Source organism: Malaclemys terrapin, chromosome 10, assembly GCF_027887155.1.
Source record: "Malaclemys terrapin pileata isolate rMalTer1 chromosome 10, rMalTer1.hap1, whole genome shotgun sequence".
NCBI lineage: Eukaryota > Metazoa > Chordata > Testudines > Emydidae > Malaclemys > Malaclemys terrapin.
In genome coordinates, this window is record NC_071514.1 from 24,428,005 (window position 1) to 24,444,946 (window position 16,942).

The 16,942-nt window shown below is 39.7% G+C and overlaps 1 protein-coding gene across 2 annotated transcripts in view; it reads left to right on the plus strand.

Annotated features, from left to right (window-relative positions):
• The window catches only part of UNC13C (unc-13 homolog C), a 383,250-nt gene that overhangs the window by 104,608 nt on the left and 261,700 nt on the right, over positions 1–16,942 (plus strand). For both annotated transcript variants that reach the window (XM_054042619.1, XM_054042620.1), the window contains exons 5-6: positions 795–866; positions 9,403–9,622. In XM_054042619.1, the coding sequence (XP_053898594.1) occupies positions 795–866; positions 9,403–9,622 (292 nt within the window). The remainder of the gene's footprint in view (positions 1–794; positions 867–9,402; positions 9,623–16,942) is intronic.

The window sequence follows — 16,942 nt, forward strand, 5'->3', positions numbered from 1 at the left end:
TACCATATAAATCAAAACAAACATAACACCTGACACTCCCCCCACCTGGATTTCATTCCAGTCTTCAGAACCCAGCAGCCATTCTTATAGCTTCTATTCTGAATGGCTGGGCAAAGAGAGAGGAAGACAGGAGATAGAGTTAATCCTTTCCTAGCTGAAGCACTTTCACTCTACCCTTATCCTTTATGAATGCTGAGTGAATATTGTTAGCTTCTTTGATAAAGACTTATTTTCTTTTTCTGTAGTAAAGTTTTCTGCAGCTTCTTTCAGGGCAGGGAAATATTACACACACACACACACACACACACACACACACACTTGTTAAAAATGGTCAGTGACTTAAAAAAACATGATTCAGGCTGGCAATTTGAATTCTAAGCCCACTGCAAAGTAATCTCCAAATTGCTGCAGACTTGTCCTGCTACCACATTAGGGCAGGATGCCTATCCTGGTATCACATGAATTCGCTTGGCAAAGCGGAAAAATAGTGACAGCCTGTGGGTTAAAAAAACCTAGCCATAAAATCCTAAATAACAGGTTTTATATTAGGAATAGCAGTTCAGCTAGGCACTGCCAATAGAAACAATAATGATGATGGAAAGTGTGTTTCCATTATGTACTGTAACATTAAAAGTTCTGTGCAGTAAACAATAACTGAAACTTACTCATCACTTTGTTACAATTTTGGTTAAACTCACATAGAGTAACATTATCAACCTCTCTTTTTTCCATTAAATTCTATAGTTAGTATTGCAGGTGTATTTGTTAACTTTTTTTATGTTCACTTTAAACAGACACTTGCTGCCCGAAAGTCTGGTATATCCCTGGCCATGGTTATCCGGACTTCCATAAACAATGAAGAAATGGTAAGTGCTTTTCAGTGGAAGTTGTGTTCACTTAAATAATGAAGAAACTTTGCTAGAGCTATTTGAACATCTATTATTAATGTTATGCAAAAGATGATGATGTTGACAATTTTGTTTTGTCTTGACTGGGCATTTTTATAGTATTGCTGTTTATTTATTTATATATTTTCTGGTAGCACCAAGATGCTCTTCCCTATACAAGTGCCCTGTGTTGCTAGGTTCTTTACAAACATATAGAAAGACATGGTCCCAACAGCAAATGTTACAGTCTAAGAAAAAAACAGCCAGCAAATCTCAAAAGTAAGGGACATCTAAATGTACTGTTTGTCTCACACAAACCCAGGGCTTTTTGCCTTCATTAGTGCAAAATAAATAAGAAATGCTAAATCAGGCTCTTAGGATTGTATATTTATGTTAAAATAATAAATGACCTGTTATTTTAATCTTCCTAATATATAGTTTGGTCTAATAATATATTTGGTTCCAAATATATTGGTCTAAGCATCTGGAATGGAAAACCTGGATTTCTTGAAAAAATTGGTTCAAACCTCCTCAGAAGTCATTCAGCCCTTTGTCATTCCAGGATGGAATAATCTGATTGCTGTGCCATTTACAATGTGGGGACTTTCAGATGAGACAATTAAAAAAAAAAAAAAAAGAAGAAGATCCTGTCTGACATGACAGGACAATATTGATCTTTTATTCTTTTTCATAAGAGCAGAGATTGATTCTACTCTTCTAAATTTTCCCTCCCCCCTCTACTATGCAACCTGGCTAGTTAAGCAGCCTGGCTAGATCTTACAGGATAAAAGGTGTTACATAAATGTAAGAGGTTATTATCCCTAAGAGTGTTTGTTGGTCTGTGTTTCTGAATCATTCCAGTCTGGCATTTAACCCGTATGTGTATTTTTGTAGATTTAGAGCAGATTTAGAGCAGTGGAGGGGGAAAGCCTGGGTTGATTTAATTTGGTCTGTCGTGACTCTCACTTGAAATGGGCCATGAGAGACATTTTTATTTTATAAAACATTTATTTTATGTGCATTCTGTTTATGGGAAACTGTCATTTTAAAGATGTTTAACAGTGCTGTGCACAGGAAAAGTGCCTCCTGCCTTTCCACTCCTGTTACTTTGTTGTGTCATAGTTTACCTATTAGACTAGATTGCAGGGACCATGTGTAATTTTTCACTACTAATAAGCACCTAGCAGCCTTTTGGCTATATAAAATACACCAGTAATAATGAGTGCCGTGGTATATGGTTCACTAGAATGATTATTTCCCACATAAACTTACAGTGACAAGCTTTCGAAGACCATCACATTCTGATAATCCTGCCATAACCATTTCCTACCAGTATTTTGCAAAAGAGGGTTGTTTTAATCAAGAACACAATAGATGTCATTCTCTCCATGGAGATTTGAAGTGTGATGCAAGTAATTTTACCTGGCTAAACCTAGCATGATTAAACAGAAGCACTAATTTGAAGGATAAAGGCCACTCATGTGTCTCCCCTCAGTTACCAGGCCAAACACATTCGTCTATGATTTATTCTCCTTTGAGAAAATGAAACACTTGCAATTTCTTCTAATGCAGTTAGGCTCCACAGTGGACATGCTGCAGATAGAAAAGTGCTAGTGGGCTACATCTTCATATTGAAGACCTTCAAAGGAGGCCCCGTAATTTGACTGGAGATGGTGTGGTGCCATTGGTAATCATAAAGGAATAAGCTGGTAGTACTCAAAAATAGAATGATGAAGTGGAAAACAACTAGTGTTTAAAATGATCCTTTTCAATAAAACAGCAGTTACCTTGTGCTGCAGTCTCAAAATAGCAACAAAGGTTGATAGGGCAAAAGCAAAGTATGGAATCATAAAAAAACAACAGGTACAGAAAAATATAATTTATATAGACCAAAATACATCTCACAGCTAGTACAAAATACACATCTTTGTCTGTTATTTATTTCATATGACTATGAAAATAGCTGGCCACGTTTACAAAATTTAAAAGCAATCTATATGTATTACTAACAGATCCCATGAAAAGACAATTTCTAATCATTACCAACTCCTGTGACAATCAATATCCATTCAGCCACTGACTCAAATCAGCAACAACAACAAAAAAAGGGGGGGGGAGAGGCAGGCAGATTCAACAAATTCATGTGCACAGCTTTTTGTTTTGTTTTGTTTTTTTGAAGCAACCAGACTCCTCTCCCTCTAGAGAGCTGTAAGAGGGAGCAAGTTCTAAAGCTGACATATTTATTGTTGACAAATGCACGATGATAAATGCAAACTGGAAGGACTAATTTTAACCATACTGTTCGATTCTGAATTAACTGTAACCACTCAGGGGAAGAAAGTGGGGGTCCTTTCAGACAGCTCAATGAAAACGTCTGCTCCATATGTGTCGGCAGTCGGAAAAGTTAATACTGTGTTAGGATGCATAAAGAATAGGATGGAAAATAATACTGCATATATTATAAGGCTGTTATATGGCTTGAGCTTGATAACTGTTTTCAGTTCAAGTCAGCCCATATCAAACAACATGTACCAGAAATAGAAGTCTGAAAACAGACAACAAACATGATTACAAGCATAGGACGATATCTACATTCATGAGAGAATGAAAAGATTAAGTCTGATAGTTTTAGAAAGGAGAGGAATAAAGGGAGCCTGTTATATGACAAAAGCAATAGAGGGTCCTGTGGCACCTTTAAGACTAACAGAAGTATTGGGAGCATAAGCTTTCGTGGGTAAGAACCTCACTTCTGCTTGCAAGCATCTGAAGAAGTGAGGTTCTTACCCACGAAAGCTTATGCTCCCAGTACTTCTGTTAGTCTTAAAGGTGCCACAGGACCCTCTGTTGCTTTTTACAGATTCAGACTAACACGGCTACCCCCTCTGATACTTGTTATATGACAGTTATATAAAGAATGGTACTGCATAGAGAAGGCAAACTGGGCACATATGGGGAACATACAATAAAACTGAAAGGCAGCAAATTTAGAACTTGACAAAAGGATATACTTTTCTACCCAATGAATAAGTAACCAGTGGAACTCACTGCCACAAGGTATCATTGAGACCAAGTGCTTAGCAGGATTGAAACAAGGAACAGACATTTACATGAATAATGGGAACATCCAATTATAGACAGGCTGAAAGTTAATGGATGTGTAAACCCTCAATCTTTAGCGAACGAGACATCCATTAGCTGACAGGAGTTAGGAAAAAGCTTTCCTTATGGGCAGGTTATCCCCTTATAGGGTGTTTTACAGCTACTTCTGAGGTGTCTGGTACTGACCACTGTTCGAGGCAGGATACTGGGGTGGCTAGACAACTGGTTTGATCCAGAAAATTCCGATGTCCAACTTTCCACTGATGATTTCCACCCAGAATAAATTGCCACCTACCTCCCATAAATTAAACTCTGGGGATAGACTGTATTGCTGCCCCATGCACGTGCTACAGTGGGACAAAATTATGATACATAGTCAATACATATAATCTAAGGCCCTGATTCAGCAGAGCACTTAAGCATGTGCTTAATGTTGTTAACGTCATTGAGACTTAATTGTGTGCTTCAAGTTAAAGCATAAATTTAACTGCTTTGCGAAACAGAGCCATAGCATTGTAGGTTTGTGGTATGTCACTGGTGCTCAAAATACTGCTAATTGGAAGCATAATTATTTGTGTTTTGTCCTTTTTCTTAAAAGGAATGGAAAGTTCAAAAAGCATGTGACATAATGCTTGAGTGAAATTATCTCAAATTGTCTAAGGAGAATAAGTGGATAATTTTTCAGTATTGGAGGATTTTGCTGTGCATTAACAGTGCCTAGATATTGCTCTAATCAGAGCGCTATAAATATACACAATAGATCAGGACAGAATATTATTACGAATGAAAGCATTCTGAGGATCAGATAATAAGATATCTAAAATTATCCTTTTGCTACATGTTAAATAGCACAGAATCCATTTAATTCTTATTGTTTAGCAAGAGATAGTTCTTACCAAACATATATACACAAATATCATTTGTAATATAGGGCTGTCAAGCGATTAAAAAATTAATTGTGATTAATCACGGTATTAATTGCGCTGTTATACAGTAATAGAATACCATTCATTTAAATATTTTAGATGCTTTCTACATTTTCAAATAAACACGAGGTGAACAGCATTATCTTCCGTAAATGTAAACTTGTTTGTCTGAGCGACTGGCTGAACAAGAAGTAGGACTGAGTGGACTTGTAGGCTGTAAAGTTTTACATTGTTTTATTTTTGAGTGCAGTTATTTTTTGTACATAATTCTACATTTGTAAGTTGCACTTTCATGATAAAGAGATTGCACTACAGTACTTGTATGAGGTGAATTGAAAAATACTATTTCTTTTGTTTATCACTTTCACAGTGCAAATATTTGGAATAAAAAATAATATAAAGTGAGCATTGCACACTTTGTATTCTGTGTTGTAACTGAAATAAATATATTTGAAAATGTAGAAGAACATCCAAAAATATTTAATACATTTCAATTGGTATTCTATTGTTTAGCAGTGTGATTAAAACAGCAGTTGATCACAATTAATTTTTTAAATCGCAATTAATTTTTTTTAACTGCGTGAGTTCACTGATTAATCGACAACCCTAGTAATATTATACTGTCCTTTAATAAATATGAGTAAATTAAGCTTTTATTTCAAAGACACAACTTGTAAACCAGTTATACAGACCAAACATATTTTTATCTTCAAGTTTCCCATAATAGCCTTATGCTAAATAACAAAAAAATGAAACATGGATTATTTGGCTCCTATGCTATTTACCACAAAGCAAAAGGATTATGTAAAATGTGTTCTTTCAAGAACTACTACAATTTATTTTGATTTCTTTACACAATGTAATGGTCCAAATCTTACAAATGAAATATACCCTGTGAAAATCAATGGAATTGAATAGGGTGAATGACATGGCAGGATTTGCACTGACATGATTAATCAGATCATATATATTATAGCAATAAGTCTGCAAAGGAATCTTCAAAGACACAGTCTTTTCTGTGAACTGCGATTAATCAACATACGGTATAAATTCAGTTTGAGATGTTTTGAGGTTTTCTTTTTAACCTCTGTACCTGGTAAGCTGTGAAGGGGGCATTCTGTGAATTGGAAAAGGGGAAGGAATGGAACAGGTTGTGCTTAAGGGCTGGTCCACACTAAGCCCCCAGTTCGAACTAAGATACGCAACTTCAGCTACGTGAATAACGTAGCTGAAGTCGAAGTATCTTAGTTGGAACTTAAAGGTTGGAACTACCATGGGTCCACACGCGGCAGGCAGGCTCCCCCGTCGACTCCGCCTACTCCTCTCGCGGAGCAGGATTACCTGCGTCGATGGCGAGCACTTCCGGGATCGATTTATCGCGTCTAGCCAAGACACGATAAATCGATCCCAGAAGATCGATTGCTTGCCGCCGAACCAGCGGGTAAGTATAGACGTATCCTTAGAGATCATGGCTAGCAGAGGAGCTCCTAGTTGTTATTTATCTGCCGGTGCAAGTTAGAGAAGCTTTAAAAGAATTACCAGCTGGGAGAAGACCTGACCCAGGCAGCTCCTGGTATGGGAGGTATAGAATAATTATGTAGAGCCACTTCCCTGACTGTGTTGCACTGCACTGTCCCACCAGGGCATTATCCCATTGTTTTCAGTCACAGCTATGCACTCAAATTGTTTTCAGTCTTCAGTTACTATAGTTCAGTCTCCATAGTCTTCTATCTAAAACTCTCAAAGTTACTTGGCTCATATGAGTGTGAACTAGAGCAGAATTTCTGCCCAATTTTGCACAGCTAGGTTGGGTATTGTACCAATTACCATGAGGATGTAACAAGCAACTTTTGGTTACTTAAATTTAAGCTTACTTAAGTTTCCATAGTCTCAGCTAATCAGCACCATTTATTATTACTGATATTTCTATCATCGTAACAATTCAAGATCCACTTATAGGGACTAGAGCCTCATCCTATTTGGCGATGTACAAACAACTATCACAAAAACAGTCCTGGATCCAGAAAACTTTCAGTCAAGACTTTAGACAATATGTGGCAGGAAAGAAGGGGAGGGAAGATGAGGTCAAAGTTATAGTAGAGACAGACTGGCCACAGCTGCTTGCCTACTTAACAAATACCAGACACCAGTGACTCGTAGCCATCACATAGGTTTTAAAGAGAGATTTTAAAAAAGATAGGTGATCCCTTTCCAAATGTGGATGGGGATTTTGTCCAAGCATAACGGAGGAAGCACAAAGGTGTTTATGTGAAAAAGCAGGCAATCAAGGCTGGTTTCATTGGCAGAGCGAAGGCGGGGGCTTTACCTCGCAATGAAAAATTAGATTTTTGAAAGGCAGAGTAAGGCTCTATGTTGGAGAGCATTAATAAGGATGATGAGAAGCTTTCACATGGTGCATTTGAGAGCAGGGAACAAACAGGAAGACATGAAGAGGGGACAAGGGGGCTTCTTGCAGTTTTTCTGACATAGCTCATTATTCTGTTCAAGCAATTAGGTGTTTGTTTTTTTAATTAACCTTGCCGCCATCGCTGCTATAAATCGGCACAGCTAACTTGATGTCAATGAAGGTAGGCTGATTAATGCCAGCTGAGGAGCTGACCCAAAGAATTTAATACAGAATTATATCCTTGCTGTAAGATTCACCAGGGGGGTGAGACTTCATCAGCCATAATCGCAAGTGTGTGTGTGTGTGTGTGTGTGTGTGTGTGTGTGTGTGTGTGTGTGAGAGAGAGAGAGAGAGCGCATATGCCTAAGTTTATGAGTTAGTCAGCTCATGAATATTAACTGCCCCCACCTGGTGATGGTTTTTCTGCTGCAGTAGAGAGCTGTAATATGATGACACTGATTGTGTAGCAGTGATACTAGGCGAGCAGTCTAGATATGTGCTCCAGAAAATGTGGGACTGTTTATTATTGTCAAAATATTCCAAGTGTTATGGGGAAAATATAAATCCAGCCACAAACAAAAATATCTTCCCTTCTTGCCTCGTTCGACATGTTAATACCCCTCACTTACAGAGTACACTTATCAGAGCGCAGATGGCAGTAAGTAGCATTAAAGATGTGAAAGCATCAACAAAAACTTAAATTCATATGGTGAAATGAAAAAAGCTTCAGTCATCCTGATCTCATCTTTGAACCACATTTAATACATAGGTTTAATATTAAAATGGCTATTTCCCCTTCCTTCCAGCCATAGATTCCTATCTTGTCCCACTTCCACACCCTCAACACTCTCCCTCTCCCTCTCGCTCTGTATTTTTCATAAGCAAACCAGCAAGATAACTTGGTGCCTCATTTGCCTGTGTTTACCAAGTCTTCGAAATATCCAGCTTCCCTCCGTGCTGTCTCTGAGATGACTGCTCCTCCTTCACAATAGATTTATTTCACTTATTTAGAGGCAGACAAGACTATAATTCTTAATATGATGCTGTCAGCCATCTGCATTTAATCAGAGAAATAAAGTTGGGGCCTGATCCTATACGGTGCTGAACATCACCTGAGAGCTGCTGAATTGCCTCTACTTCCACTGAAATCAGTGGGGCTTGGGAGCACTCGGTACCTGGCAGAGCAGATGTTAACACACAAAGCTGAGTAAACTTAATAGTAGGGGATGTTTTAAATGGAAACCTATAGGGTTTTATGCCCTTGTTTTATATGCAAACCTACAGGGGCTAGTTTGTCAGTGTTCAACTGGCTTTTGGCACTAATGAGCTGCAATTCAGCTTGTTTGCCGTGCTAATTAGTGTATAGTTGATCATTTTTGTCCAGAGGTGGTCACAAGCAGCAAAATTTGGATCCTGATCCAAAGCTGTTCAAGATCTGAGTGTTCAGTTCTGGGGTTTGATTTGGACCCACTCCTACTTCTGAGAAAAAGAGAGTCTTGACTCATAAAGGGAAAGTATTAGATTCAGTGCTGTGGGAAAGCCGCCAAAAATGGAACTCATGAAAGTTGCCCATTTCAAGCCTGTGGGGAGACAATACAGGAATGAGATTTAAGAGAAGGCATTTTCTACATAATAGAGATACATTCCATGCAGTGCATATAGGCAGACAAGTTCTTGTAAGAAGCATATAAATATTCAGGAGCACTATATTTAAGGTAATTGCTTACAATGGATCTGCAAATATCATGCTAATGATTTTTTGCATTTCTGCCATCAAGATGAAAAAATGAATTATACTGGACTCTGTGTTGAAAATATAATTAACTGATCGAATCCATCTTAATGCTGCTGTTGATGTAATCAGTTAAACTAAGTCATCCAGGCAACCTGCTCTTCAAAGTACAAGGTGACATGAGTAAATGAGTATTTTGCTGAGGACTGTGTAATTTAATTTATAATCTGATATTTTGTAAAGGTGTGATATTCATAAAATACATTTTAACTGTAGTTCCCGCGTGTGAAAGAACATTGAAATCTAAGATGCCTTTTATTGATTTTTTTTTTCCCCCATTCCACCCAACAGAAAATGCATGTTTTCAAAAAGACATTGCAGGCTTTAATCTATCCAATCTCATCAACCACTCCTCATAACTTCGAAGTGTGGACGGCTACAACTCCCACATACTGTTACGAATGTGAAGGTCTCCTTTGGGGCATAGCCAGACAAGGCATGAGATGCACTGAATGTGGTGTCAAATGTCATGAGAAGTGCCAAGACCTCCTAAATGCTGACTGTTTGCAGAGTGAGTATTTGGTGACAGCTGATTTTTTACAATGCTTCATGCCTTTTGACATACTATATATTCTAACAGACGCCCACTGAAATGAAGGGCCAGAACCTCAGTTGGTGAAGTCAGTGGAACTATGCTGATTTACACCAGCTGAGGATCTGGCCAACCATCAAGGAAGCACCTGTTGTTAATTTGGTTTGGTCATTTGAATAATTTAGTCAGTTGCTTCTGCTGATCCTCTGCTGTTCGGTTACAAATAATATCTTATGACACTGATATATTGTAAACTTTCTTTTGCAAACAGTCTCGCCAAAAACAATTGAAATTATGTGACATAATGCCCTGTTCATTTTGTTTCATTCAAAATCTAGGAAAACGTCAGAACAAAGATAAAAATGAAAATGCTGCTGCTAGTGATTACAGTCACAGTAATGTACTCTCTGCAATCGCATTCCCTCATTAAAATTCTCCCTGAGTAGCCACAATGAAAATATGTTAATCGTCGTCATTGGGATTAAAAATTGGGGAACTGAGCCACAAGTCCACCCAATTTAGGCTTAATCAACTTTTGCCTTTATCGATACAATTTCAGACAGAATTATTGTCACTTATAGTGTCTGGAGGTACATTTATGCTAGACAGATAATAACAGACAAGACAGATTTGGTAAATGGTCCCCTGTTACTACATTCAGGGATAGGAGCAAGTTCTTCCATCTTCCATCTTCCATGATAGTCATCACCCTCTCTGACCCCTAGATCTGGTCCTTCCATCCCATTCTTCAGTTTCTGGTCTGGTTTCTCCAGTTTCTCCAGTTAAGGGCCCATGTTCACTTAGGCCTTTTCTACATTTCTACATTACAGATTACTTAATCTTTATCTAATTGGCTTTTACCGCATTAACCCATACATTACAGGTGCGCAAGCTTCAGTAACCCAACTTCTGCATTTTTCCTTATGGCTTTGCAGTTTCTGTGTTGGTTTTGTGTCACCCTGCCCTGGCTTTTCCCAGAAAAGGGAGGGGGGTATTTATCATTATTTGTTTGTGTATCTTTTACTTACATCTTTGAGCATGACATGTTACCTGTTATCTGTTATGTGGCATTGTTCTGTCAGCAAGAACATTTTAAGAAGATTAGCAATGCTATGTAAAAGAAGAACTGGGAAAACCACACTTATGCAAGAAAGGACTTGGCCTAAGTGTTACCTCATCTGTGCTCATTTACTATACATCAGGGCCGGCTTTAGGAAGTGCGGGGCCCGATTCGAACAGTTTTGACGGGGCCCCGACAGGGATGACTAAAAAAAAAAAACCACGTAAAAAAACCACGTGGGGCTTGTACTCACCAGGGCGCGCTCCTAGTCTTTGGCGGCGGGTCCTTCACTCACTCCGGGTCTTCGGCGGCACTGAAGGACCCGCCGCCAAAGTGCCCCCAAAGATCCGGAGCGAGTGAAGGACCTGCTGCCAAAGACCTGGAGCGCCGCTGGGTGAGTAAAAATTAAAAAGGTGCTTCTAGCCAGGGAAGGGATTCTCTACCACTTGCCCCCCACTCTGGGCAGCCCTGCCACTGGGCGCGGGGCCCTCTTAAGCGCGGGGCCCGATTCGGGGGAATTGGTGGAATTGGCCTAAAGCCGGCCCTGCTATACATAATTACAAATAATTAAAAATATAGCAATCAAAGCTCTTAATCTTACCATTAACAATTTTTCATTTTATATTTCAATGCTATAAATCAGTATATGTTTTACAGTGCTACCTTAATCTATTAGAAAGGGGGTCGGGGTGTGGAAAATATGATTCTTTAATGTCAACGTTTCTTATATTTTCTTTCATTCAAAGTCCAGTTTTATTTGTGAATCACTACTAAAAATCTTTATTAGAAATTTTCCTGTGAATGCACTTTGGGGGGGTATCTCAATTTTAGGGCCTTTATATTTTGTTGCTTTCAATTGTACCCCAACAGTAATAAAAAAATATGAATGTACCAGCTGTAAAAATGATGGAATTCTCCCATTGAGAAATCTGCTGTTTGGAGTGGTTGTAATAAAGGAAGCTTAATGAATACATGTGGCCTGATACAATAAACATTATGTAACAGTTAGGTGCATTTTCCATCCAATGTATTGCAAAAGTACAGAGTGCAATTAAAATTGCAAACCTCTTTGAAATAGTGGTTAACTCTCTGCCGCAGTGTCTCAGGGGAAAGAACCCAAAAAAGAAGCAGAAAAAAAACAAAATAATGCAGTAAAAAGTATCTCTTCAAAAGAGCATAGTGCTTCTCTTTATGGAGAAAATATTAGATAGGACCATAATACACAAGTACTTTTCAACTCGTAATCTAATGGTTTCAGTACAGTTTTTCCCCTCTAAAATAAGGCCAAAGTGTTATCTCAGCAGTATTTAAGAGATAAGGAAGTGCTGCATACAATTTCTTTCTTTTCCCCCTCAATCCACTCAAGCGTTTAGTAATTTACCTTGTTTTACTGGGACGAAACTCATTAATAACACAAAGGGATATTTCATTGGCATTTAAAGCTCAACACCCTTGTTACAATCCTTGCAGATTCTGTTTTTGGTAACTCCCAGCCCTGTGTTTGGGATTGGGATGAATCAAAGGCCTCCCACTAATGCACTATTACCACATTGGATTCCTGCCATCAGGAATACTAAAAATTAATTTGGATAATCCCCTGCCAAATGATAAGCCATCTTCAGATAGCTGATAGAAAAGCTGCTGAGCCCATATCAGGTGGATGCACTCCATATTTACAAGCATAGCAGGGGACTATACTTTATGCCTCTGTGCCTAGTGACTAACCTTCCTTCATCGCCGGAGTGAACTTTGCTACCCTCTTTTGTCCCATTTATGGCCCAATTGAGTCTGGCCACCCTGAGCATCCCTCCCAAAAACTAACTTGGGAACATTTTAGATCATGAATTTGGTAGTGTTTTATACCCACTGTGCATTCTGTGCAATGCAAGGCAGTAGGGAATCAGGACCTGCCACCTTTGTGACTTGTCAATTCTGGGGCTGAAAAGAGACTTTTTTGGCCCCTGGTATGTGTTATTGCAGCCCTAGGGTTGCTCTATCTTATGCATAGCCATCATGTCCTCGAGGGACCATTAAAGCAGCTAGGTATAGCCAGGGTATATTGATGTTCTAGCCACACCCTCTCTCCCAGCCATACTCTCTATGCCATTGTGTTATGATGCTGGATGGCATAGAGCCGTTCTCCAGCTTTACAACACCCAAGGGTTCCACTACACAGGGGGAATTGCCAGCTGACCAGATGCACAGACTCAAAGGGGCCATAGTGATATGGAGAATTTGCAAATCAAACAGTGCCTAACCTTGGTTCCACATTATGGTTGAAACTGAGCTAGTAGGAACCTTGTTTGACACCTGTATTGCTAGTATACTTTAATTAAACAGTATGAAAAGAAGGTTGGTTTGTTTGTGCTGAAAGTCATGTTATACAACTATGTATGGTGTAGACTAGGGTTGCTGCTGGCATGGTTTCAAGTTTCAGCCATGTTTAATGTAAACAGGATGCTAACAAATAAGTCTTTTAACAAGCGTGCAGAACTTCTGTTTCCTGGGCAGAACATGCCCTGAGTAAGAGGAGTGTATACTCTTTAATATATAGCAAGTGTCACATCCTGTCTACTCTCATTTGACCAATTGACACATTTGATTCCAGCAACATATTAAGACTCCATCTAAAAATAATTCATTGTGTATCAGACCATTGATCTCTTTCAGTTCTGTGTGGTGATTTGCTGAAGTAGGTCTATTGGGAATCACTTGGCTTTTACTGCTCTGGTTTTCAAGCATAAAAATGAAATAAAGTTGCCAGGTTGTCATGCTGCTGGCAACAGAATATGTGCAAGTAATTTGTCGACTAACTCCTTATCACCCTCAATGCAAGAACTAAGGAACGGTGAGCTGCCATACTTAACATTTTAGATTGCCTCTTTTCCCATTTTCATTAGTATTGGATCCAGATCGCACCCTCCCACAGAAAAGCCAAAAGGCCAGCAATAGGCAAACTCCACAAAGTGCCCGTCATGGAATTTTCCCTAAATTGTTCTATCAGGGGTTCACCTCCTGATAGAATGGGCAGGGGTACTAGAACCAGAACTTGCAGATCTTGGGAGATCCATATGGATATCGGCAGGTCTAATAGAAGTCTGTCCCATCTGCATCTGCTTCAGGGAATCTTGTACCACTGAATTTGGAGCTGTGCTGCCAGGGCTTTTTGCACCTACCGCTGCTTCTAGAATCCCCACCTCTTCTGTGGCACTGAGAGGACTGCACAAAAAGAGCAGTGGAAACAATATTTGTCTCCTACAAATACTATGCATGGATCTTGGACCTTGGGTAGAGTCGTATTCCTGGTCCAGGAGGAAGGGATGTCACTGCTGGATGGCTGTACCCTTTTTTTTACATTGGAAGGGGAAACTCTTCTACATGCAAATCTAGGAAGGCAGGGGCAACATGATCTAATTGTTTAGAAGCATTTTTAGCTTATATAAGAAAAAATATCATTGCAGAGTAAAAGATTCACTCCTTTATCTGAGAGAATGCATATTCAGAACATTTTAGTTTAACATTAGTTGAAGTGAAATGATGAGCGATCACTCGTTACCGAGTATGATCATCTTCCATGGGAGTTATGGTGGTTAATAAGGCCAATCCTTGAACCACAAGTTCTATTACAATGAGGGCAGGAGGCTGTTGACCATGACCGGAGACCGGTCTTTCCTTCCTCCTGCGCCTCTTGTCCTCTTTGAACTTGCTCGCCGGCAAGCCGAAATGCAGGGGACTATCACATAGTAGTTTACTCCATTTTAAGCGATCCTGGGCAAGTGTCTCCCAGCTATCAATGTCAATATTACATTTTTTTAGATTGTCCTTCAGCAAGTCCTTATAACGCTTCCATTGTCCATCCACGTTACTGTACCCTTCTTTCAGCTGAGAGAACAGGACCTGTTTTGGGAGGTGATGGTCTGGCATCCGGACAACGTGACCAGTCCAGCGGAATTGCTGATGGATGATCGTTGCCTCGATACTGGTGGTATTTGTCTCTTCCAGAACACTACTGTTGGTGCGCCTGTCTTCCCATTTGATCTTCAGAATCTTACGAAGGCAGCGTTGATAGTGCCCCTCAAGGACTTTCAAGTGGTGTCTATAGGTTGTCCACGTTTCGGACCCATACAAGAGTGTTGGGAGAATAATAGCTTGATAAACAAGAAGCTTGGTGTCCGTTCAAATGTCGTGATCTTCAAAGACCCTGTGCCGTAAATGAGAAAAAGCTACACTGGCACAGCTCAGGCGATGTTGAATTTCTGCATCAATATCTGCCTTGGATGAAAGATGACTTCCAAGGTAGAGGAAATGATCAACATTCTTCAGTGCCATTCCATTGATTTTGATAGATGGGGCATCTAATACCTCATTTGGAGAGGGCTGATAGAGCACTTTAGTCCTCTTGATATTAAGAGTGAGACCAAGGCATGCGTAAGCATCAGCAAACACATTCAAGATGGTTTGAAGATCTTTCTCAGAGTGGGCAAAGATTGTGTTGTCATCAGCATACTGAAGTTCCACAATAGATGTTGTGGAAATCTTACTCTTGGCTTTCAGCCTGCTAAGCCTGAACAGCTTTCCATCCATTCTGTAAGTGATTTCAATGCCAGCTGTAAACTTCCCAGCAATTAGGTAAAGAATAACAGCAATAAAAACCGCAAACATGGTTGGAGCAATGATACAGCTCTGTTTGACTCCTGTTTGTGCTTTGAAAGGGTCACTCTGGGAATCCGTGCTGCTCAGAACAGTCACTTTCATGTGATCATGAAGCAATTTTATGACATTGATGTATTTATCAGGCCATCCAATCTTAGAAAGTACAGTCCAGAGGGCACGGCGATTCACTGAATCAAAGGCTTTAGTTAGATCAATAAAAGCCATGTACAGTGGTCGGTTTTGCTTTCAACACTTTTCTTGCAGCTGCCGTGCTGTGAAGATCATATCCGCAGTTCCACAACATGGTCGGAAACCACTCGGTGACTCTGGTAAAATTTCTTCTGAGAGGGGCAGAAGGTGGGTTGCAAGGATCCATGCCAGTACTTTGCCTGAAGTGGCTAGGAGGGAGATACCACGATAATTTCCACAATCCACTTTATCCCCTTTCTTGAACAGGGTGACAATCCAGGCATCCCTAATTTCACTGAGTAGCTCCTCTTTTATCCAGATTTTAAGGATAAGCAGGTAAAGTTGCCAAATTAACTCTGGTCCACCATTTCTGAAGATTTCAGCAGGGATCCCATCTAGACCTTCTGTCATGTTGTTCTTCATCTGCATGGTAGCATTGTGCACCTCATACAAATTGGGAGGGTCTCTGAGCTCGTCCCTAAATGGTCATTGAGGGATTTGCTGAAGGACTTCATCTACAACCATAGAATTATGGTTAAGGAGATCTTCAAAATGATGGCTTCATTGTCCTTCAGAAGTGTGGTTTCATCCTTAGAGCGAAGAGGATTCATACCATGACAAATTGGCCCATAAATAGCCTTGGTGGCACTAAAGAAACCACATGTATTGTGGATATCTGCAAGATGTTGGAGTTATTGTGCTTTCTCAGTCCACCATTTGTCCTTAAGTTCTCTGGTTTTACGTTGTACTTCCACCCTTGCCTTGGCATGGGCTTCTCTCTTTATATTACAATGTATGTCATTCTGCCAAGCATGAAATGCCATTCTCTTCTCATTGCTGAGTTGCTCAATTTCAGCATCATTCTCGTCAAACCAGTCCTAATGTTTTTTGGTGTGGTAGCAGATGGTTTCCTCACAGGCATTGATGATTACTGCTTTCAACTGGCTCCAATGTTTCTCAATTTCTTCTGGAAAATCTGATGGGAGCTTTTCTTCTAAGACTGCTTGGAAGTGGTCACGCTTAATAGGGTCCTTCAAAACTTGAACCTTCAGCTTGCATCTGACCTGCTTCTTTTGCAGCCTCCATTTGGGAGCGATCTTAATTTTCATTGTGGATCGACTAAGGCGATGATCAGTCCAACAGTCATCAGCACTTGTCATTGCTCTTGTGAGAAATACGTCACTATGATCTCGGTTATGAACTATGACGTTGTCGAGGAGATGCCAGTGCTTTGACCGTGGGTGTCTCCAAGATGTTCTGAACTTTTTCTTTCGTCGGAAAAGGGTGTTCGTAATAATAAGTTCATGTTCAGCACACTTGGTCAAGAGCAAAATTCCATTTGAATTACGTTTGCCAACTCCTTCTTTCCCGATTGTTCCTTTCCACAGGTCTGAGTC